Consider the following 26,116-nt stretch of genomic DNA (forward strand, 5'->3'; position numbering starts at 1 on the left):
AGAGTCTCTTTCAAATGGGTTATAAACAAAGTATTTTTGAATTAAGAAGTAAACTAGGGACTTCAACTTGGTACAAGTGGGTATCAAAGATAAGGGAGAAACGGTCAGAATTCAACCACAAGTAAATATGATCCAATAATTTAGTACTAGGTTACAACTCCTGAAATCTTGCAAGTCTAGGTACTAATTAGGTCTGGGCATGCTCTTGAGTGGTGTGTATCTAAACATAGTGTAGGAATTAAGATGGCACTAGCTTAGGGGAGAGGGCAGATGCAATGGCTTAGAATCACACAGGAGTTGATAAAGGAGAACATCATAAATTTCACTGGATTGACAAGGGATCCTGGTGAACCCTTGTTTAAGCACAAGTGATTTTTTTTTAAATAGAAAATATTGAATTTCTATATTTAAACAAAGAGCTTTTCCTGTTCTCTAATAGAAACTCAAAGAAAAATAACAAGTCTAGAATTGGCATTTAACAATGAAATAACATGTTTCTTGCAACATGTTAGGAGCTTCCAAAAGCAGCACAGGAAGAAGACTCACCAAACATATACCATATAATGGTGACATTTCTGAGAGAGGAGGAAACCAAGATTCTATTCAGGGATTAAAATAAGCAACATAGTAACTTTTCTTTAAGTCTGCAGAAGCAATCTCCTTCATCCTTCTCTTTCAATATGAAAAGTTAATGAGTAAGTTTTTAGCAAAAAAAAAATTATATCATCATCCAATATGGGTAAAGAAGTCTACAAAGCAATCTCCTTCACGCTTCTTTTTCAATATGAAAAGTTAATGAATAGTAAGTTTTTGGCAGAAAAAGAATAAATAACATCATCCAACATGTTAACATCCCCAAACTGAGAACTACCTGAAAACTCTGATTTTAAATGGGCAACATACACACACACACACACACACAAAATAATCTAAAATAAAATACAAAATAAGCAAACAAAAGCAGTAGTTTTTGGAAAAGCACTGCATATGTTGCAGATTCATAGGCAATATTTTATATTAAATACTGTAAATAAAACACCCAAATTGTTAAAATTTCTTAAAAATTTCTTAAAATTGTCAGCCATTATATGAATATAATCTTTTACTTAAAAGAACACTCTGATATTTTGCAGTTTAGATATTTTAATAGTTTTATTTGGCAAAGAGAAGCCTAAGAATTTTTTAAAAAACATTTCCAGAGGGGACACCCTCTACCATAAAATAAATTTGTTTAATTTGGGAGGACAAATGTATATTTTTGACATATGTGCCAATTTTACAATTAATACAAAAAAGATAAAGTTAGTTGAAATATTTTAAAAATGTAAAAACCAGTCCAGGCAACATAGCTATACAATCTTGCTGTAAAAGTTCTTATATCAAATTCCATTCAAAATATCTATGCAGGATACTAAATTCAATTGCTCAAGTCACTCTTTACTGCCGGCTGGCTTTTCCATTTTCTGTTGTTTCCATTCTGAAAAATAGGAGGGAAAAAAAGTGCTGGTAAAATAAAATATTCATTAACTACTCGTATTTTTTCTCCTTATCTAACTTTTAAGTGAAATTAAAATCTAATATAGTCACAGAACAGAAGAATATAAGCACTTTAGAAAACGACTAACTTGAGGGTTCCCGAAGGTTAAACTTCCTTGTTTTGCAAATGAGTGAAAACTGAGGGAGGCCCAGAGAGATCATGTGACTCCCAAGCTTTCATTTCAAAAGCCACTGGTTTTTTTCACTATACTGCTCAAAGTAAAACTAAAGGAAAAAATCTCTACCATTTAGACAAGAATTTATTTCCTTTTCTACTGAAGAAATTTCTTTATCAATACATTTTTAAGAGAATTTCTTCTAAAAAAGCAATTAAAATAACCGTTTAAATTATTTTATATTTATCTTAATCAATCTTCAATTATTTGTAGATTTTGGATTTATTCAATTAAACTCAATATTCCTAATACTGTACTACTTACTAGGAAAATATTTTCTCCCTGTCATTCTATACAAGGGTCAGTGCTACACACTAAGTTTTCTTTATGATTTTCCCTCTATGATGTTTACTGAACATTCATGGTTACAATAAACAATATCAGGTCTCTTACTAGCACCAAAAACTTAAGAAAGTAATTTTTTTTCCTTTTTTTAAGTAACATTATCAAAACTGCTGAACACAAAAAACAGGCAGTGTTTATTTTTTAAACTTATTATAATAAGGCAATTAACAAAACTAATTTCTACAATAATTAATACAAACCCATTTTCCTCTTTAAGATGTTGATATAACTCAGCTCTGTTATTAACAGAGTTCAAACGTCCAGCAAACTCCTGATGCTTTCTGGAATTGGCAGTGTTGATTCTATTACTCCATAATGATAATAAGGACACTGGCCCTGGTATAATATTTGAAAGAAGAGAAAGTAGAACAATTCATTACTTCAAAGTTTACAAATTTACCCCTAGTTCTTGTTCACTTTATATGAATTTAAGCAATATCATCTTCCCTTTATTCTAAAATTTGTATGTGTTTAGGGATCTCCAAGACCACCTAGTAGAGTTCAGTGATTTGCTAGAAGGACTCAAGTAACTAAAATTAAAGTTACAGTCATAGCTAAGAATCATTACATCAGCATAGTAAGAACACACAGCCAGCCCAGTGTGGCAGAAAGACACAATAGGCAAAGACTAGAGAAATCCATCTGCAGGCTTTCCATGTTCTCTCCTTCCCATGAGGGTTCATACAGAGTGCATACTCCCTCCAGCAGCAAAAATGCAGCCATGTGTGTACAATATTTCTGTCAGAAAAGCACAGAAAATTAAGATTCAAGAGTTCAAAGTTTTTAAAGAGGCTGGGCATATATGCATTTTCTTCCTAACTACAACTACCAAAATCCCAGACTCCCAGAAGAGAAGCAGGTGTTTAATTCAGATGTAACTTCATCATTTGGGGAATGTTTCAAAAGCCATATTCCCAGATGTCAGCCAAGGGCCAAACAGGCAAGCAGGCTTTTCTAATGATGACAGCCTCAGGCCTGCTCTAGTTAACTCTTTTCTGTACAATATGAAGAGGCAAAAAACATTCCCTAACACCATATACAAAAATAAACTCAAAATGGATTAAAGACCTAAATGTAAGACCATTAACCATAAAACTCCTAGAGGGAAACACAGACAGAATACTCTTTGAAATAAATCATAGCAATGATTTTTTTCTGATCTGTCCCCTAAAGCAAAAGGAACAATAAACAAATGGAACCTAATTAAACTTAAAAGATTCTGCCCAGCAAAGGAAACCATCAATAAAATAAAACGAAAACCTACTGAATGGGATATAATACTTGCAATTGACATGACCAATAAGGGGTTAATATCCAAAATATATAAACAGCTCTTACAACTCAACATCAAAAAAACAAACAACCCAATTTAAAAATGGGCAGAAGACCTGAATATGCATTTTTCCAAAGAGGAAATGCAGATGGCCAACAGGCACACGAAAAGATGTTCAATATCCTCAGTCATCAGGGAACGGTAAATCAAAACCACAATAAGGTATCACCTCACAACTGTCAGAATGGCAATCATCAAAAAGAACACAGATAATGTGAAAGGAGGTGAGGGAAGTCTTTCCTGAAAAAGTAGTTATCTGAGTTAAAATCTGAAATGATATTCATTAGTGAGAGGGAAGCGTAGACATTTGTGACAATAGTAATTCTAGGGCTTTATAAATTCCACCCTATGGACAAACCATCATTTAAGTCATTCTCTTACTAATACATGTTTCAGTTGCCTGCAACATTTTGTTACTACTAATAATTTTTAGAGTTGTATTTTCCAAACAATGTTGAAGCACTGTTTAGAATAAACCTAAATTAACTGCATCCTAATCAGCAGTGGCATATGAGTAACAGGATAATTTACCAGGAGACATTTATTTAATGTTATTTTCCAGGTACCCTGGCAAATGCCTGAAAGACAAATTTGATAAGATTGCTTCTAACTCTTAATTTCAAAGAAACTAGTGAACTGGAGAATATTAAGGTGTATTACAATATATACTACAATAGTAGTACATAAAAAAACAAACAAACCTCTGTAGGATGAGGTAACAATAACTGTAACCTAGCCAGCCTTGAGGTCTTTCTGTACTAGTAAGGGTGCAGTGGTTAAAAACCCAGTCCTCTGTCATACCATTTCCCATTTACCCTGAAAGAATTGAATTTAGTTTACCTTCAAGATAACTAAGGCCTACAATAAAAAGCTATGACCAACCTAGACAGCATATTTAAAAGCAGAGACATTACTTTGCTGACAAAGGTCCGTCAAGTCAAAGCTATGGTTCTTCCAGTAGTCATGTATGGATGTGAGAGTTGGACTATAAAGAAAGCTGAGCACCAAAGAAATGATGCTTTTGAACTGTGGTGCTGGAGAAGACTCTTGAGAGTCCCTTGGACAGCAAGGAGATCCAACCAGTCCATCCTAAAGGAGATCAGTCCTGAATATTCACTGGAAGCACTGATGCTGAAGCTGAAGCTCCAATCCTTGGGCCATCTGATGCGAAGAACTGACTCCTTAGAAAAGACCCTGATGCTGGGAAAGGTTGAAGGCAGGAGGAGAAGGGGAGGGCAGAGAACAAGATGGTTGGATGGCATCACCAACTTGATGGACATGAGTTTAAGCAAGCTCTGGGAGTTGGTGATGGACAGGGAGGCCTGGCGTGCTGTAGTCCATGGGGTCGCAACGAGTCGGACACGACTGAGTAACTGAACTGAACTGAAGTGACATCAGGAGCCGTGAGCAGCTCTTCCTCATACAAAATATAGAGGACTCTGTACAACAGAACTAAATTGGAAAACTTTTTACATAGTTACCACAGTTCTGCCTTACCTTTTGATTTTTCTACCGGTGGAGTTTCATCCATCTCAACAAGAGGCTTTTTATTTGGAGGTTCTGGGGAATCAGGTGAATCTTTTATAATCTCAGCTTCAGCCAGCTCTTCTTTCCCACGTTCTAAGATTCCTTTTAACCTTTCAGAGGGACAAATAATAAAAACTTATACATTAAAAAGAAACTTTACAAGTTTACATTCTTAGAAATCTAAACGGCTCAGTAATTAAACTAGACTTTGCAAATCAGCCTTATTAAGATACCTGCTCTCACAACATAAGTCTAGGAACAAATCAGAAGCTAACCCTCAGTCTACAATCAGGTAAGAGAACTTAATGAATATAAATACAACTTTTCCTTTTTCTTCATCATAGTGTCATTATTCAGTAATGTTGTTGGCTGTAAAATGACGCTAAAATTGTAAAAAAGAAGGGGAGGGGGGAATTTAAGAAGGTAAAATGCAAAAGATCAGAAATAATGTGATCTTTGGAAAATAATCCACAATTTTAATTTTTCTAAAGATATGGACAAAACACTACTTCAAATTAGAACTAAGATTAAGAATTCTACTAGAATTTGTTCCCACTAGTTCATGTACTGTGAAAATATATTTATGTTCCATAAGTTAGGAACTTAACTCCAAGCTTATCTTGAATTTTATGTACTTGAAGATCAATGGGATCGGAATGAGAATACTCTTCCCTACTCTTCTTAAAGCAAGACAATTTTGTGTCAGAAACTCAGCAGCCCTAAGGAAGAAGTGAATTTCTAAGGCCAAAGAGAATAAAAGTGTTCTGCCTACTTATGAATGAAATAATACACTTTTCAGTATTAGCTTCAAAATATTCACATGGGGAAAGTAGAGGGTGGTGATGGTGAGGGGAATGGATGTGGATATATATGAAATGAGGTCTGCTACAAATTGATTAACTATTGAAAGCAGATAATAGGTGACTGTTCTACTGCTGCATATGTCTGAAATTTTCCATGTAAGTTTTGCTTTTAACTATTGCCATTATGATAGTTACCTGGCTCTTTGCCTGATTTCTGGCAAGGAGGCAGAAGATGAATCCAACTAATACGTCATGATATTTTTTATTTATAAATGTTTATTATTTTTTGTTTTTTTCAAATTTAACCTGACAAATGGGGAAGGTTTCCAGAATAGGACTATGATCTTCTGTGCTTTCAAGTGTTTTTCCTATGCTTATTTTTATAGCAGCATCTTTCACATTTTGTTATAAACTGTTCACTTACTTGGTCAATCTCTACAAACACTGTTTGTCCTTCCAGGGTAGGGATCTTATGCCAGTGCGCATAACACATAAAAGCAATTACTGATAACAAAAATCATGTATTATGATTTTCATAAGTTAATTAGGAAGAATTAAACACTACCTTTGCTGTTAAATAGCAAAAAAATGAAAAAAAAAAAAAAAAAAACCTCTTTTAAGGCCAAGAAAGACCTTCCAGATTTGAAGAATAATAAAATAACAGCTATAAAGTCAATAAACACATTAAATACATTACTATAAATAAGGTCTGAATGTTCAAATGTGTTACATGTAGAATGTCATATGATAGAAGCCACCACGAACTATGTTAATATCAACAAATCACCTCTCGGAATCTTGCCAGGATTTCTCCTGTTCATAATCTTTCACTGCTTTCTCTGACTTGTCCTCTTTGTCCTCCCTCTTTCTTCCTCGTTTCTTTCGTTCTTCTTCTTCTGGGGGTTTGCTTCTACATGCCATTAGACATTCCAAGACTCTTTGATGTTTCTCCGAATTGTTGATATGGGCTCTGACCAGAGTTTCTAATTCATTCCACATGATACGGTACTGCTCATCTCTAAAGTAAAGGTTTAAAAATAATGTCCTTACAAAATACTCTTTAAATAATATCCAAGTGTCACTTGTTAACGATGAAGTTAAAAGAGATAATTAAACATGGGCTTCCTTTCTCTTCCAGTGGTGCAATTCTAACTGATAATGTGTCTAATTCATCTATTCTATGTTTTTTATCATTTCACCTTAATCCTATGTATGTGTAGATACACACTCCCAAACACATAATTTACATGTGGAATAAGTTAGCAAAAAAAACCAAACAAACCAATAAGCATCAAGTAAATGTGATATATGAGAAAGAAAGAAAAAACCTACCTTTTAGGGCCTTTTCCTCTTGTACCAACTGTGGAAATAGGCAGAGGATCGTTTTTTCTTTCCATATCAACTAAGTTGTATATTGTTTTTTGACAGTTTAACACATCTTCTTCTGTCAAAGACTCTTTCACAATAACACTGGCTAATGGAACTACCTGTAAGATTCCCCAAAAAAGGAGAAAAAAAGAAAATCTGTCATGAAAAACAAGTATCAAAGCATCTAGACAGAACTTGAATTGATTTTAAACATCACCATGGAGAGTTAATCTATTACTATCATTTCCATTTTCTATTGTTTAACTGTAACAAACTCATATAATTTTATTCTTTGCTTGATAAATGTTATCAATAAATGATATATCATTAATCCAAAAGAAAAACAATTTCACACTTACCGCTTGCATATTAAAAATGGTGGTTTGTGAAATAATCATAGGCCAGTAACGGGTGTGCTTTTCTAACTGATCTTTCGCTCGTTCCAAAGGGATCTCAAGACTTCCATCGATTTTATATCTGGGGTCTAGAAAAGGAGTTAATCTGTTTTCCCTCATAAATTCACCAAAATCCTAATGATAACCAAATAAGATAAAATTAGAAACTATTTTCTAGTGTTTCAGTGTGGATTACATGTAACAGTCTGTTCCCCTGATGTCTTCTGTCCTGTGATATACAACAAAGCATTTTTTCTAGCAGCCCACCCTCCACACACTAATTTTTTTCTTTCTTTTTGAACATGAAACCCAGCCTTTATTCAATGGAGATTAAGAAAGCCTCAAACATAAATACATTCATGGTTTCCTCCACTTTTTAAAACCACTCATTTTTTCTTCACATCTATAATATATCTCTTTTCTATTATATGCAGATAAAAGAATAACTTCATCACATTAAAATACCATTCTACTTAAAAATTACAACAACATCAAAATGCCAACAGTGTTTATCTTTAATGATGGAATTATAGGTAATTTACATTTAATTGTTCACATTCACATTTGTTATAACCACCTTAAAAAGTAGACAGTCATGAAATATCCAATATAATAGATGGGTAGGGAGTGAAAAATTCAAATCAGAACAATACAGTCTCTATCAAAAATAGACCCAATTGCCCTGTATGTACCTATCAATAACACAAAAATTGACAGTGTTATTTCAAAGTAGCAGAATCCAAACAGTCAAAGGTTTATGCTTGGCACTTAAGTTACTAGAAATTAAAATTCAGCCTAAGGTATTAGTTCAAATCAATTTCCATTCTTTCCTATAATTCCATCCTGTCAATGCTATCCATAAACATCTCAGCATACACTGAATACATGGGGAAGATGACACAGTGATAAATAGCTCTTTTGAGCAAGTACTGAAGAAAATTCACCTAATTAAAATAATAATAAAAATTCAACTTCTCTAAACTTCTGCTACAGGTCTTAGCATACAATAGGTCCTCTACATGTTCGCTGAATGATCAACTCAAAATTTATAGATATTAGAGTCTTACTGTAATCCGGTAGTCGGTAACTCTTCCTCCACATCCTTCACTAATTGAAGGTGGATCTTCTAGAATGGATCGAGAACTGCTAAGGACGTGCAAAAAAATCTCTCCTCCATGGCTACTAAGCATATGACTAATGACTTTGGAACCTGACTTTCGTGGTTGTTCCAATAAAACAGAACGGCCTGTCAAAAACAAGATTACTCTTATCAATGATGGAATTTAAGTGGCTCTTAATTTTTCCCATAAGATTGACATCTCGATTTTTCATTTTACTTATTGCCCCTCACATTGTAACTAGCATTGCTAAGTCAGTCTATCTGCATATGAAGTTCTAAAACTTTGAATGCTAGCCTCAGCCTTCTCTTGGTTACTCTGAGCTTACACAGGTGTGTAGGACAGTTTTCCAGAATAAGTACAGTGGTCTCTGGTATGTTTGGTTTCCTTCAGTTACAAGTTCATATAAAAATTTTTTCCCGAATGTCAAGAAAAAGGTGGGACAACTCTTATATACTCCTCAGATTATCAAAGCTACAAATCATTTTAGGGAGAAAGCAAGTCTTAATTCATTTCTACAATACCTCCTTATCAACATAGTTACTGTTACTACTTTCTATTTTACATGACCAAATGTTGTTTAATCTGGACTTTACCTAATCTGATAATCAAACTGTGTTTAATAGAACAATTGAATTAACTTTATGATAAAGGCAGAGTAACTACAGTGTTTCCAAAACCTAGTTATTGTAAGAATCCCCAAAGGAGTCACTGGAATTTAGATTTAGCAAATGGAATTCAATAATTTGCCTTAAAAAAAGATTTTTTTTAACTCAAGGAAACCACAGATTTAAAGTTATATCTCTAAGAATCACATCATATATTACTGAAAATAGAATGTTTATTTATGATAAAGGAATAGTAAAGAGAAATAAGTCCATTTATATTTTATAATTTAAAATTCAATAGGCCAAGATAATCTATCTATATCAATCTTCCAAAAAAATCAACTTAAGACTCTAAATGTCAATTTTTTAAAATAAAAATACCAAAAAATACACTAAATAAATTTACTTAGATACAACAGTCTGAAAGACATAAAGTCAACTTATTCTTAAACATTAGTAAAACTGTTAAAGGGTATTTATAATTATACAATTTTAAAACAGCTTTGGGCTTCCCTCATAGCTCAGTTGGTAAAGAATCTGCCTGCAATGCAGGAGACCTGGGTTCGATTCCTGGGTCGGGAAGATCCCCTGGAGAAGGAAATGGCAACCCACTCCAATATTCTTGCCTGGAGAATCCCATGGACAGCGGAGCCTGGCAGGCTACGGTACATGGGGTCCTAAGAGCTGGACACGACTTAGCTACCGAAACCAACAAAACCAGCTTTGGAAAATAAAATGGTTATAGACTATACTTAAGCTTTTCCAGAATTCACATTTTCACATATTCAAATGATTCACTTGTAATGATCTCAGTAAAAACAAATAAAGAAAGTTACCATTTAGAAGAAAATTAGTAAGGCAGGAGGAAGGTCTACTATTTACATCTACAGGTGAAATTCGGTAAGCGCCAGTGCAATAGTGTAATTCTGAAATAGAAGAAAATACTGATTTGAAAGAATATAAAGAAATATTTCTACAATTAAATGAGAAAAACAAGCAAAAACAAAAACTTGTTCTTTGAGCCCCTGAAATAATGAAAAACAAAAATTCAAGAAGAAACAAATGAACCCTACCTAATACTTAATAAGAACCTTTGATTTATTCTTTTCACTTTTAATTATTTTTAGGTACCTACCAATGTTATTTGTCCTTGGTGTGCACCACTTTAATGTTATTGTTTCTTTAAATGAGCCTTCTCTACTGCTGCCACTCAAATGGTTATCACCTTTAAAAATAATTTAGAGAAATATTAAGATTATTAAACAGATCACAAACTTCAAGTGTGTGCCAAGATTTCTGAAAGAGTTTAAGCTTTGTAAGAGAAAATAAGTGTGGGAGAACATCTTTTTTATTAAGCCTCTTAGAAAAACACCAAATATCCAGAGTTTGGTTATTAGTTATTATTAAAATAGGTACCTTATTTTCCTCCAAATTTGTTATTAATAATTTAAATCATTTTATTCACTACACTGAAAATCAACGGCACAATTTTTTAACATTTCAAGAATCTACAACTGTTTCCCTCTGACACCATTAAATGATAACATAATGTGGTTATGTAACTAAACCTTCAGGAATCTAAAATACATAATTCATTGTTCTGAATCCCAAAAAATTTACTAGAGAAAAAATAAAATGAGGAGTCTATAAGTTAAACATATGAGATATAAAGTGAACACTTTTTGCTTTAATGGAGTTGAGTAAACAGATGTTAAAATAATGACAACCAAGTCTTAAACTCCTCAAAGTCATCCACGAGGGTTGGAATCAACTTCTCCTCAACTCCTGTTAAGTTCATATTTTGACCTCTTCCCACAAACAATAAATGTTCTTAACAACATCTAGAATGGTAAATCTTTTCCAGAAGGTTTTCAACATTTTTAGCCAAGCTCAATCAGAGGAATCACTATCAAAGGCAATTATAGTAAGGCTTCTGAAGGGCTTCCCATATGGCTCAAGTGGTAAAGAATTCACCTGCCAGTGTAGCAAAGGCAGGCAGGAGATGAGGGTTTGATCCCTGTGTCGGGAAGATCCCCTGGAAGAGGAAATGGCAACCCACTCCAGTATTCTTGCCTGGAAAAATCCCACAGACAGATGAGCCTCGTGGGCTACAGTCCATGTGGTTGAAAAGTCAACCACGATTGAGTGACTAAACACAAGGCTTGAAAGTCAAAATTCCTCCTTCATCCACGTGCTGCAGAATGGATGTTGTGTTAGCAGGCACGAAGACATTGACCTCACTGTAGGTCTCCATCAGAGCTCTTGAGATCAGATGTACTGTGCAAGCAGCAGTAACGTTTTAAGAGAAACCCTCTTCTCTGAGCAGTAGATTTCAACAGCGGGCTTAAAATCAGTAGAGCTTGCTGTTACTGAGAATCAGTAAACCATGGTGTTAACCAATGTGCTATTATCCAGGCTTTGTTGTTACACTGATACAGCACAGGTGGAGTAGACTTAGCATAATTCCTAAGGGCCCTAGGCTTTTCAGAATGGTAAATAAGCATTGCCTTAAACTTAAAGTCACCAGTTGCATAGCCCCTAATAAAAATGTCTGCCTTTCCGCTGAAGCTTTGAAGTCAGACACTGACTTCTCTCTAGCCATGAGAGTCCTAGATGGCATTTTCTTCCAGTGGAAGGCTGTCTAATCTACACTGAAAATCTGTTGTTTAGTGTAGTCAACTTCAGTGATTATTGAGCTCGATCTTCTGAATAACTTGCTGCAGCTTCTACATCAGTAGTCGCTGCTTCACCTTGCATTTGTATGTTATAGAGTTTCTTTGCTTGAATCTCATGAACCAGCCTCTGCTAGCTGCAAACTTTTTTCTGTTATCTTCTTCATCTCTTTCAGCCTTCACAGAATTGAAGAGAGTGAAGGCTTTGCTCTGGATCAGGCTTTGGCTTTAGGGAATATTGTAACTAGTCTAATCTTCTATCTAGACCACTGTAACCTTCTCCATGTCAGCAATAAGGCTGTTTCATTTTCTTATCATTTCTCTGTTCACTGAAGTAGCACTTTTAATTTTCCTTTAAGAACTTTTCCTTTGCATTCACAACTTGGCTAACTGTTTGGCACAAGAGGCCTCACTTTCAGCCTATTTTGGCTTTCAACACGCCTTCCTCACTCAGGTTAATCATTTTGAGCTTTTGATTTAAAGTGAGACATGTCCAGGTAATGAAATTTAAAACAAAAATAAACAAATGGGACATAATTAAACTCAAAAGCTTTTTCACAGCAAAGGAAATCATAAACAAAATGAAATGATGACCCACAGAATGGGAAAAAATATTTGAAAATGATGTGATAGACAAGGGATTAGTCTCCAAAATTTATAAACAGCTCAGGCGGCTGAATATAAAGAAAAAAAATCCAATCAAAAAATGCGCAAAAGACCTAAAGAGACATTTCTTCAAAGACAATATACACATGGCCAAGAGGCACATGAAAAGATGCTCAATACTGTTAATTATTAGAGAAATGCAAATCAAAACTACAATGAGGTATCAGAATGGCCATAATCAAAAAAATCTGCAAACAATAAATGTTGGTGAGGTTGACAAGAAAAGGGAACCCTCTTACACTGTTGATAAGAATGCAAATTAACACAGACATTATGGAGAACAGTACCCAGGTTCTTTAAAAAACTAAAAATAGAGCTACCATATGATCCAGCAAGCCCACTCTTGGGCCTATACATAGAGAAAACTAATTCGGAAAGATACATGCAACCCAATTTTCACTGCAGCACTGTTTATAACAGTCAAGACACAGAAGAACCTAAATGTCCAGTGAAGATGAATGGATAAAGAAGGTATGGTACATACATACCAAGCAGTATTACTTGGCCATTAAAAAAATGAAATAACACATTTGCAGCAACATGGACGGACTTGGAGATTATCTAATCTAATAATATCAGTATTTTTGTGTCTCAGGGAACAGGGCGGCCCAAGAAGAGGGAAAGAGACAGGGAACAGCCAGTTTGTGGAGCAGTCAGAACATACACGACATTTATGGGTAAGTTCTCGGTCTTATATAGGTACAGTTTGTGGTGACCCAAAACAATTACAATAGCAACATCAAAGATCATCAATCACAGGTCACCATAACAAATATAGTGATGATGAAAAAGCTTGAAATATTGTGAGAATCACCAAAATGTGACAAAGAGACATGAAGTGAGCAAGTGCTATTAAAAAATGACACCAATAGATTTGTTCAACCCCTGTTACCACAAACATTCAATTTGTTTAAAAAAATAAAAAAGCTACATCTGCTAAAGCAAAGCATGATAAAACAAGGTATACCTGTATTTGTTCCATTAGCCTCATCTTTCCCAAAGTATATTCAATAGAACACTAGGTTCCATGGCCATTAGTGGGTGACACTGTCAGATAAGTTTGCAAAGAGATGAACTAAAGTCATCAGGTTACTCAAGAACTTCTCAAAGCTGTTAGTACATTTTCCTATGTTAGATCTTATAAAATAATACTTTTCAAAGTCTCTTACTTACCACTTTTCAGGAAATCTACATGTGCATCTTTGTGATGAAGCAGTTCCACATCATAATTGGCAGATGTGTTAGCATGTTGTTCTTCCTTAAAGCAAAATTTAAAATAACTTGGCTTTGATTTTAAAATAATGAAATAATTAATTATTCATTTTGCTTAAAGTGAGATCAAATATACTCAACAGTAATTAGCTATAATAATGGGACAATGTGCTCAGTAATTAATCTATTTAAAGATGCAATAATTTTCCAATTCAATACAAACTATATAAAAAAATTACTGGCTACATTTCAGCAATAAAGTATGGTTTTTATGTCAGAATTAACGTAGATGAGTAATCTAGAAATTGAGAAATTTTTTTACTCTGAATGCATTGTTCTGCCAATACTTTTTTATACACAAATATGACATAACTCAAATAGTTTGCTAATTGTACAATAGTTGTTTAAAGGAGGAAATAGCATCTTTAAATTCCTATAGTAAATTAAACAAGCACCAACTATATAAAATAGCAAATACAGACCAATAAACAAGTTGAGCAACTTGTTTTCACTACACAGTAAATAGAAACTTTAGTATTATCTATTTACAAGAAAGAGACAGATTGAGGAGTCACACCAGTAACACATAAATACGGTCAAATTTAAAAAGTAATGTATCTATCACCCTCAGAGGATTTTGCTTACAACTCATGAAATATATAAAGTACATCTATTATGCTATTTTACTTCTTAATTGCTTCCTCACCCAAACTGATCTATTAAGGCTATAATTTCCACTGAAGAGCCAGCCACTGGTATAAGGAAGGAATTAATGAAAAGATTACATTTCTCACACAAATTAGTTTTTATAATATGCAAAAAATACAACTGGACTTATAAGAAATGAATTTAAATGTTTAGAAATAGTGGCTACTTTATGTTTGTAGACATAAACAATACAATTAAGCTTACCTCCACTCGGTAAAATTTAATGTGAAGCTTTCTATAGGCCAGGCATCGTACTAATCTTAGACAACCAGGTAATATAATGAAAACGCTGCTGTTGTTTAGTCACTAAGCTGTGTCTGACTCTTTTGTGACCCCATAGACTGTAGTGCTCCAGGCTCCTCTGTCCATGGGATTTCCCAGGCAAGTATACTGGAGTGGGTTGTCATTCCCTTCTCCAGGGGATCCTCCCAACCCAGGGATTGAACCCACATCTGCACTGGCAGGCAAAATCTTGACCACTGAGTCATCAGGGTAGCCCATAATGAAAATGACAAGTTAGTAATAGATTCCTAAGAAAATCCTCCAGTAAAATCATAAGACTCATATGGTAGTTTTTCAACTAGAAAAATAAACTTGTTTAAAATTATAAACTTTTTTCCCCTAGTTATTAGACCTATCGGTTACAAACACCTTTATACTGGGTAGGGAAGAACAAAAATAAAGGAAACAGAAGAGCTACTAGAACACACGAAGTGAGTTAAATCTAATAACAACTGTCAGGAAAAGAATCACAGAAAAAGTAATCATTTCAGATGAAAATTATATTTTGATGAAAATAATGAGAACAAAATTAAAAACAAAAAAGCTGATATAGAAGATTCAAATTAGGAAAAAAATACTGCATTTTGTTCTGTGATCCTTTCATGTTGCTTTTCATTATTTACTAACCTGGTCAAAGACACTGAATGTGGGCTAGCAAAACAGAAAATATGATATGGGGAGAAAGAATTAAGGTTCATTAAAATAAATAATACATATCAAGCAAATACTTAAAAAGCAAAGCAGAATTTTCAAAGTAGCAAGAAAAAGAACTGCCTACCTTCATTGGAATATTAGTAATAGTAGTTGAAGCCAAGTCGAAATGCTGCTGGACTAAAATATTTAATTTGGTAGCAAGATGCCGTCCTGCACGAACACTATGAACTTCACTGGTTAAAACGGGGGACAACTATAGAGAAGTATGGAAAAAAAATAACCCACGAAACATGAATACATTGTAACTTAGGGCTAAATATTTTACTTCAACCCATAAAAATTAAGTACTTTTAAACTTTTGAGATAGGGAACAAAAGATCCCTAAGTTAATCATAATCATTACCTTAGTAATACATTTTTATTCATTCATTCAGTCAACAGATAGGTAAGGAGAACTTACTATATTGATTGCCAGAAATTGTGAGTTATTGGAGGATACAGCAGTGAACAGGTACAATCTCTATCCTCTTGAAACTCAGAGTAGAATAATCTTTGATTTAAATATATATTTTAATTTATTATAAGTTTTACTTCTATTTATCTATATGCAAAATTGATTTGAGGTGATCCACAGAAATACTGTAGAATAATTAATTTTGTGAAGAAGACAAACCTCTGCAGATAACACTACTCATTACAAAGAATGAAAATCACTACAAATGTCATATTTTGTCACCAATAAATGTAATAAGGCAGCCAAAAGTCACTTATAACAAGGTAACATTTTATTTGTTCCAGGGTAATATTTATTGTAAGTAAATTGTTTACTTATCATAAAGTAAAGCCAATGTACTGTCATGTTATCAAGAGTCACAAAAAAGCTAGCAAAAAAATGGGTTTACACTGGAAATCACCTAAAACACAATGACAGAGATAACCTAAAAAAACCAATCAGTTATAAAAAAAAAATTCATTAATACTTCAGATGTTTATAATAATGCTAAATAAAAAAAAAACAGAAATAAGACCATATACATTTAATATCATTATATAAACACATATATTCTGTATTGCTAAACACAGACCACTGATATGGTCTATGCTATGTGAATCCATTTAATAATCAACAGACTCATCTTTTCCTTTAAAATTGTGACAATTTGAAAAGTAAAACTAAGGTTGGAAATTAGTCTTTTCCCTTTTGGATAGGTAAAATTAATTTCTTTGCTATAGGAGTATATTTTGACTAAAGAGTGTATTTTTCTTCTAATGAGGGGGAAAAAAAGGTTTTCCATATTAAGAAGTCATTAAAGCAATTTGGTTCAGATAATAGAGTCTGACTGCAATGTGGGAGACCCGTGTTCAATCCCTGGGTCAGGAAGATCCCCTGGAGAAGGAAATGGCAACCCACTCCAGTATTCTCGCCTACAAAAATCCCATGGATGGAGGAGCCTGGCAGGCTACAATCCATGGGGTTACAAAGAGTCAGACACAACTGAGCGACACACACACACGCACATACACACACATTGTAATTGAAATTTGAGGAACAATAAAAACTGTGTGTGGTTTGATAATAAAATTATTTGAAATAAATATCAAGAGGCAAGCAAAACAGAAAATACTTTCAAAATCTACAATTATAACATAAAGAACCAATCCAGGTATTTTGCCATACAGGTAGATTTCAAAACTAAATTTTCTTAGCAGAAAATGTTCACAATCTGATCATTCTTATGCTAAACCTTGTATTTATCATTAATAACTAACAATGATGTCTTCTTCCATGACCTCTACTTACCTCCTTCTTAGGACGATCAGATACAAGGCTGTCTTCACCAACTGGGTAGGTGTGGATCAAGACTAGCTCACATTTCTGAATCTGCATGAGACTTAAAGAAAAACTTTTCACTTAAAAGATAAGAACACATACTATAGAAAGAAATCAGGCAGGTAAACCACAAAACATTTAATGTACTAAAGCAGTGTATAAATCAGATTAGTTCAGTTAACATAAAAGCTAAATACTCAGAAAGACTGTATAATTGCTATCCTTCTATGAACATTTAATGAATAATTTTTATGAATTTAATTCAAATGCAAAAATGATCATTTTCTGTGTGTTTGAAGGATACAATAAAGGAAAAATTCTTACATTCTGGTATAGTTTTCAAAAGATAACTGCCACAGAGAAAAATGAATATATTGTGTATTAATTTCCGTTTTACTAGTATTTAAATGGCAACTCTCTCCACTTGAAAATTCCATATTCCGAGGAGCTTGACAGGCTACAGTACATAGAGTTGGCCGGAACTGAGAGCATACACATACATAATAGCGTTTTTAAGGACAAATCAGGCAACTATGTTACCTATAATTGGTTATTTCCAAGAATACAGGATTTGTAATACTAAAAAGTTACCCCAACTTTTTATCTGTTTTTTTCCCCTCCATTTTATTTTTTAAATTGAGGTGCAGCTGATGTACAATAATAAAAGTTGCAGGTTTACAACATAGTGATTCACAATTTTTAAAAATTATACTCCATTTATAGTTACTACAAAATATTGGCTATATTCCCTGTGTTGTACAATATATCCTTGTAGCTTAGTTATTTATATACAGTAGTTTGTACCTCTTAATCCTTACCCCTAACTTGCCCCTCCACCTTTCCCTCTTTCCACTGCTAACTACTAGTTTGTTCTCTGTATCTGTGAGCCAACTTTTTATTTTAAAATTTCCAAACCTACAGAAAAATTAAAAGAAAGGAACTATTCAATGAACACCCATATATCCTTAACCTATATTCACTGTTGTTACATTCATTTTCACGATAAGTGACTAAATAGATGTACACTGTTTCTTTTTTTTACTAAGTCATTTAAGAGTAAGCTGCAGAGGCAATGATACTTCACTACTACATATCTCAGCATGCTTCCTTCTCCTAGTGAGAATAATCCTACTTGTTAACAATAATAGCAGTACTCCACCTAGAAATTTAATAGTAGCTCAATCTAACATATATTCCACACAACAATTGTCCCAAACATGTCTTCAGTAGCTTTTTTCTTTTTAAAAAATTCATACAATGTAATTAGCAGTAATGTTTTGATTTGGTATTTTACAGATTTGTAAGAGCATGAGATCTAGCCATTAAAAATATGCATTATAAATTTATTTATTATGTTATCCTTCTGCTTACCTTTCCTGTGAGCAAAAAGTAAAATTTTAAAGTGAAAGGGAAAATGGGACAAGAAGCTGCTGATCAAACACACGTTTCCACTAATTTGTAGAGCCAGTAGAGAATTCAAGGGAATGCTACCAATTACTAATTAAGTTACTGGAATAATTATAATGAAATAAACAGGACTATAAAAATGGATTCTATTTATGGATTTTACTCACTGATCTGAATTTGCAGCAAGTTTGTTATGCTCATGAATTGTTTCTTGGACACAATCCTCAAGCATTCGCACATGACTATCACTATGGGATAAAAAAGATATAACCAAATTAAATAAACAATAAGAGAAAAAAATTAAACACTATTCAGCTGTGATATCATGTTACAGGCACTTTAATTACTGCAATAAGGATTGTCTGTAGCATGCTCATTCACAATACCAAACAACCAACTGAATGAAAACCTAGTGAGGGAAAAAAGTCAAACTGACCTACATGATAACAATTTAAACAGTTTCACTGATGTGAACTGGATATTTTAGAACTGGGAACACAGCTTTGATATTAGAAAGGCCACATGTGATATGCTTAAATGCTAACATGTTGCCTCTACTTTTTTAAAATAAAAACTACAATAGGACATGAAAACTTCCTCAGTAAGAATTACTGTGATTAATGTCTCACCTTTTTGCATTAGTAATGCAAATTATTCGTCCTCTATTTCCAACACGTTCTGCATTCTCCATTAGCAGAGTACGAGCCTCATGTTGGTATTCAGTAATTTTACAGAGGGTTTCCACTGCTGCAACGAGACCATGCAGAATACTGCAGCATTCTGGATCTGCCCGTGGATTAGGAGGCCCAACAGCAGCTAATGCTGCCATCAGCTAAGTAAAAGGGGAAACAATTATGTTGACGAGAATAAGCACAAGTTAGACAAAGGCATCACAAGAAATGGAAACTATAGACCAATGTATGTTATAAATATGGACACAAGTGTCTTCAACAACATACTAGCAAACTGAACCCAGCAACAGTTCAAGAGAATTATATACCATGACCAAGTGGGGCTTATCCCAGGAATGCAAAGTTGATTTAACATCCAAAAATTAATTAATGCAAATGCTATCAATAGAATTTTTTTTAAATCACATGATCAGCTCCAGAAAAAGCATTTGACAAAAATCCAAAATCCTTTCATGGGTTGAGAGAGGATTAAATGAGCCAAGGTAAAAAAATAAAATAAAATCTTTTCATGATAAAAACAGTTAACAAACTAGAAACAGAAGGGAACTTTCTCAAGCAGATAAAAGGCATCTATGAAAAACCTATACATAATATTATGCTTAATGGATGCATCCCCTCTAAGATTAGAAACAGAAGGATATCCACTCTTACCATTTCTATTCAACACTATACTAGAGGTTCTCTCTGGGGCAATTAGGAAGGAAAAAGATGTAAAAGGAATTCAGATTGGAAAGGAAGAAGTAAAACTATCTTTATGTTGCAGATGACATAACCGTGCATGTAGAAAATTCTAAGGAATCCATTAGAAACTTTCTAAAAATAATAAAACTCAGCAAGATTGCAAGTACATGATCAAAAGACAAAACCAACTGCACTGCTATGCACTTGCAAAGAAAAATTCAAAAGTGAAATTAAGAAAATAATTCCGTTTACTATAGCACCAAAAAGAATAAAATGCTTAGGAATAAATTTAACAAAGGAAATGCAAATTTTATACTCCAAGAACTATGAAATATTGTTGAAATAAATTAAAGATCTCAATGAATAGAAAACACCCTATGTTCATGGATTGGAAGATTTACTATTGTTAAGATGACAATACTACCCAAACTGAATTAGGATTAAACGTATGCCCTGTCAGAATTCCAGCTGACTTTTCTAGAAAGTGATAAGCAGACTTGAAAGTTCATATGGAACTGCAAGTATCCAGAATAGCTAAAACAATCTTTAAAAGAAAGAGTGAAGACTTTGTTCTATGTATGCATAAAGATACATTAGAAGGTCCAGTTAAAAAGTAACAGTGATGGGGATAAACAGTGATGTGCCCGTAAACCAGTTCTCTTAACAAAAAAAAATTCCTAATTTGTAGTGTTTGCCAGTATCTATGGTTAAAAACTCCCATGATAGCTTACTTCAATCTTTCACTGAGTGCAAAGGTAAGCTGGGATTCACACACTCAGCTCTCTCAAGCTGGTATAAGCAGGCTCTAGGATACCGCTAACTGGAGCAGGAGACAAGTGGGAAATTCTTCAAGGCCTAGCTTTTATTTACACACACATGTATGCACATATGTACACAGGCCAATATATATGCAAATTTTATTTTTAAACTATATAGGTATTACCTATTCACAAACAATAATCAATAAAGAAAAAATAATGTGTCCATATCACTATAAAAGTTCCTGGTTCATGGGAGAAACTGCTTTTTAGGAGAGGGGTGCTGTGGTCATGGGAAAGCAGCAGAAAGAAAGTTTAGCTTCTGGTGTCAGATAAATATGGGCTTAAATTCTGGCTCTGCCTTTTAATACTGTGTGATCCTGGTCAATCTCTCCTAGTCCTTTAACCTAATCTGAAAGTGAAACCAATAGAACCTGCCCCACATTAGTATGATACTTGTAGACTTCACTTAAATTTAGCTAACATAAACAAGACTCTTGAAATTTGACAAATTTTTTAGTAAGATCTACCATGTAGAGAGAGGACAGCATTATGAGATGTAAGAGAAGCAGCCCTGGATCTAAGCATGTAAGTCAAACTACCTCTGGCCCCTTGGCCTTCAGTTCCTTCACCAGCACCAAGAAAGAGCCAAAGCAAAAAATGTCTACAATCCTTCTAGCCTAAACATTCTTCAATCAATCTACTTCAACTGTTTCTCATGATTATTCAAAATAACTAGAGAAAGGTGTGAGATGGATAACCAAAGCTAAACATAAAATGTGTCAACATGGAGATAATGATACATAATTTATACAAAATGTCAATTACTTTGTATCATCCTAAACATCAATGCTTTGCTATATGGTTGCATTCACAACTAGTTTCCCTTCAGTTCATAATCTAAAAGTAACTCTTGTGATATAGTATGATATAATATTTCTTCACCTTCAGAAAGCAGAAGGAAGTAGTACAATAATTCTCATATTATCAGTATATCTACCATTATCAAATGCATAACTTTTACTGCACTGCAGAGGTGCAGTAAGGAAAATCTATACAAATTTGTACTTATTTTTATTCACATACAACTAGAGAAGCCTCAGGCTTCTTTCACAGTACCTCTTGAAAGAACAAAACAGAACACATGCTATTTCTTAGATTGTATAGGGGGAATGAATGGAATCTTTAATATTTTTTTCAAGCAATGAAAGAATAAAGATCATTCTGGAGTGATATAAATGCAAAGACAAGCCAAAAAACAGCCCTCCTACCCACCAGCCACCTTCAGTGAGTTACCTCAAAAGAAAAGAAGATTAGAAATGTTTATATACTGCTAATCACAACATTTTAAGACCTAACACTGTGATAAACACATTTTCTTATAAGTATTCAATTTAAAAGCCCCATTTGGATGGGATTATTTCCATTAACGGCTTCCCTGGTGGCTCAGCTGATAAAGAATCTGCCTGCAATGTGGGAGACCTGGGTTTGATCCTTGTGTTTGGAAGATCTCCTCCAGAAGGGAATAGCCACCCACTCCTGGGAGAGTATTCTGGCCTAGAGAATTCCATGGACTATATAGTCCATGGGGTTGCAAAGAGTCGGACACGACTGAGCAATTTTCATTAAAGGATATCCATTAACAGAGAATTTTTAACATGAAATAGTTCAAAATAATGTATTAAAATATTTCACTAATGCTTGTCTCTCTTGGTCACATTCATCAGTGAAGAACTTTGTAGAGTGAAGTCTGCTATCCAACTAAACAACAGCAAAGAATGCAACCTACCACAAACTCAGTATCTTAGACACATGTTTAAAAAGCATAAACTTGATGTATTGAGCATGGGTTTATTTCCGCTTCCTCCTAAAACCCCACTAAAAGTGTAGTAAAGGAATTTAATTGTAAAAAGCAAACACCAAAGGCCAGGGGGCAGGTGGGGGAACCCCAATAAACTCACAGAGATGAAGAGAATGGAGATGCAGACAAGAGAAGAAACAAGAGATGTCAGCAAGAATGTATGAAACTGGATGGAGGACCGGTAATTGACTTAGCAACACTGAATCAGCTGAATCTAAGAGCCTACAGGGGAAAAAGCAAGATGATAGGCTTTTCAGAATCTAGGAGAAGTTCAGGAACTGTGAAGTTCAGGAAAATGTGAAGTCAGTATAAGGTAAAACTTGACTCCCACACTTACACCCTACCCATGCAAGTGACCACCTCTCCTCAGACACAGAATCACAACCCTTGGAGGAACTGAACCAGGAAGCTACCAAACAAGGATTTCACCAAGCGCAGCAGAAGGTAAGGGTAAGGCACTACACCAGGACTGCCCAAAAGAATTCTCTGTGATGATGGAAATATTCTATATCTGTGCTATACAGTAGCCACTATCCACGTGTAGCTTATTTGAGCATCTGAAACATGGCTAGTACTACAGAGAAACTGAACTCTTTTAACTGCATTTAATTTTGTTCAGTCACTAAGTCATGTCCGACTGTTTGCGACTCCATGACCTGCAGCCCACCAGGCTCCTCTCCTTCACTATCTCCCTGAGTTTGCTCAAATCCATGTCCACTGAGTCAGTGATGATATCCAACCATCTCATCCTCTGTCACCCTCTCCTCCTTTTGCCCTCAGTTTTTCCCAGGATCAAGGTCTTTTCCAGTTAATTTAATTTTAAATAGTAGCTATTTAACAGCTAATAGTAGCTACATATGGCTAGTACATTGGACAGCACAATGCTAGACCAAAACCAGAAAGATTGAGTGAAGTTCAATACTTCACCTACCCTCTCCCCTGGTTCCCAGAAGGCTGATAACCAGGTTTACGGCACAGAGGTAGAAGAGTGAAGGTCTTCCCTGGAGACCCTGAGTGGTCCCAGAGAGGTGACCGGTCCATTCTGACATCCAGAGGTCTCCCGGGGAGAACAACTGGATAACTATGACAAACATCAGTCAGCAATACCTCCTTCATAACATGCAGACCTTCTCACCTGCTGTTCAGTGCCTTCTTTTAAACAAGATTGCATACCCAAGTATCAGCAGGCATTTAAGAAAAGCCTCAACATGAAAAGAACACTGAAAACACGAAGAGATCAAAAGAAAACATCCAATAAATCACTAGTACCTGCAGGTTAAAAGATTATACCCATAAAACAAGAAAAGAAAAAGGACAAACATGTACACAATTAAAGCATAATAAAAGTTCTTGGAAATTAAAGATATGATCAAATAAAAAGTTCCATATACGGGTTTACAGGAAATAGGTAAAAGGCTCAGAAAGAACAATGAGGACCAATGAGAAAAAGAATAAGGGAATTTAATTCAGGAAGTCCAATTTCCCACTCATAGGGATTCCAGAAAGATGCAGAACACAAAGACAAGAACATTATCAAAGAAACAGTACAGGGAAATTTCCCTGGAAGAATATAAACCCTAGCTCAATGAATGACAAAAGACCAACACTAGGGCAAATAACTGAGAAATTTCAGAACATAGAGGAGGAAAGAAAATATTCTAAAACATTACAAAGAAATATTTCCATTTTACAAAGGAAAAAATACTTTACTTGTCAATAAGACTGGAAGCTATATAACAGTAGAGTAAGGCCCTCAGAATTCTGAAGAAAACAATATTTCCAAACTTAAATTTTTATACCTCTAGTACAAATAAACTTTAAGGTAAATTACAGAAATTCTGGAGGGTATATCCTCCCAAAACAAGAGATGACACACACACACACAAAAAAAAAAAGAGGAAAAAAACTGGGAACTGAAAGGCAGGGAGCGAGGAGGATCACAGCAGGGCAACAGGCCTAGAACGCAACCAGTTCAAACTGCTGCCCAAAACTGAGTTCCAGGAAGTTTTTCAAGGGGAAAAAAAATCAAACCGCCAATTTCTAATTCACCAGTAATAAAAATATTGAGATTTTTTTGTAGAGACATAAGGAAAAGAGCAATATAGTCTCAGAAAACTAAGTATATTAAAAGCAAAAAAAGTAAATATAAATTCCAGGAATACATAAAAAAATTGTACAAGAAAGGAAATAACACAGAAGTCAAATCATTGTACTGGACATCTTAAGCTTATACAGAGCTGTAAATCAACTACATTTTAATAAAACCTTAAAGAAACCACAAAAGAAATGAGACAATCATATATACTACTTGGTTTAGCAGTGGATCACCCTTTACGTAGACAAAACGTAAACATGGAATTCTGAATTAACCAAAACTTCTGATATAACAGTACTGAGAAAATCAGGGAATGGACGTGGGCAGTCATAGTGGCATGTGCAAAAGAAAGTATAAAAGGTAAATCTTCATTGACAATAATGATAAATAAGACTTAAATTAGATAGCAGTAAAAATGTTATTTAGAAATATGGAAGTAAATAAATACTAGATGAGCTAGAGAGTTGAAAGCTTGCTTCTAGGAAGTGGGGAAAGGCTGGAAGGTAGATAGCTGTCTTTCTTTTGGTGTTAGTTGGCGTTTTAAAACTACATGCAAATATTATACCAGTAAACAAATTATTTTTAAGGAAGTATTACTGTATTCACATATTTTCAAAAATGGCCACAACTCAAAACCTAAGCAAAAAACAAAAAAAAACCAAAAGAAACCTAAGCATACCTCCTGCAAATTTTGGTCTTCTTGAGTCCAAGAATTTAAAACATGTGCTCCAGAGTCACTTACAATGAAATTCACCTAATAGAGTTCAAAGAAATAGTTAGTATTCAACTCCAATTCCACTCAATTACATCATATTTAAAATATTTATATTATAAATATCCTTTAATATATGTAATACAAACACAACTGGAAGTGCAGTCTCTAGCACTAGCTGGCTAACTGATTCATTCATACATATACAGAACAGCCAGTACCAGGAAAACAGTTCTGCCCCTCACAACATGGGGAACATCAGGGGTTCTCGGATGTAGAAAGACAGAGGGCAGTGCAAGAAGAATACAAACAAAAATAAATGAACAAGATGATTTCAGAGAGTGATAAATGCTATGAAAAAGAAACTGTTTAGCTTTTTTAGATCAGTTGATCAGAGAAGGGCTCTCTATAGAAGTGGCAATTGAGGGGAATCCAAAATGACCAAAAGAAACCAGCCAGGGAAAGAGATGGAGGTACAGAATCCTAGGTACAGCAAACTGCAAATGCAAAAGCCTCTGTGTACTCTCTTAAGGTCAGAAAAATATGCTGGAGTCATATCACATAAGGCAGTGGAGGCCGGAAGAATGGATTTGAACTTCATTCTAAATTTTAAAGTAAAATGCAAACCCAAAAATACTATCAGGTAAGATGATGACAGTAAGGACATATTAGAAAA

The 26,116-nt window shown here is 34.3% G+C and overlaps 1 protein-coding gene across 2 annotated transcripts in view; it reads right to left on the minus strand.

Moving 5' to 3' along the window:
* Positions 1-1,141: 1,141 nt before the first annotated feature.
* The window catches only part of INTS13 (integrator complex subunit 13), a 29,840-nt gene continuing 4,865 nt past the window's right edge, over positions 1,142-26,116 (minus strand). For both annotated transcript variants that reach the window (XM_061125165.1, XM_061125164.1), the window contains exons 3-17: positions 25,408-25,482; positions 19,271-19,473; positions 18,809-18,889; positions 17,205-17,295; positions 15,528-15,656; positions 13,721-13,805; positions 10,345-10,434; positions 10,046-10,135; positions 8,551-8,729; positions 7,448-7,618; positions 7,053-7,207; positions 6,508-6,738; positions 4,888-5,027; positions 2,258-2,393; positions 1,142-1,477 (exon numbers count right to left, since the gene is read on the minus strand). In XM_061125165.1, coding sequence (XP_060981148.1) covers positions 1,438-1,477; positions 2,258-2,393; positions 4,888-5,027; positions 6,508-6,738; positions 7,053-7,207; positions 7,448-7,618; positions 8,551-8,729; positions 10,046-10,135; positions 10,345-10,434; positions 13,721-13,805; positions 15,528-15,656; positions 17,205-17,295; positions 18,809-18,889; positions 19,271-19,473; positions 25,408-25,482 — 1,896 coding nt within the window. In that variant the 3' untranslated portion in view covers positions 1,142-1,437. The remainder of the gene's footprint in view (positions 1,478-2,257; positions 2,394-4,887; positions 5,028-6,507; positions 6,739-7,052; positions 7,208-7,447; positions 7,619-8,550; positions 8,730-10,045; positions 10,136-10,344; positions 10,435-13,720; positions 13,806-15,527; positions 15,657-17,204; positions 17,296-18,808; positions 18,890-19,270; positions 19,474-25,407; positions 25,483-26,116) is intronic.

The sequence above is a fragment of the Dama dama genome, chromosome 22 (genome assembly GCF_033118175.1).
Source record: "Dama dama isolate Ldn47 chromosome 22, ASM3311817v1, whole genome shotgun sequence".
Classification (NCBI taxonomy): domain Eukaryota; kingdom Metazoa; phylum Chordata; class Mammalia; order Artiodactyla; family Cervidae; genus Dama; species Dama dama.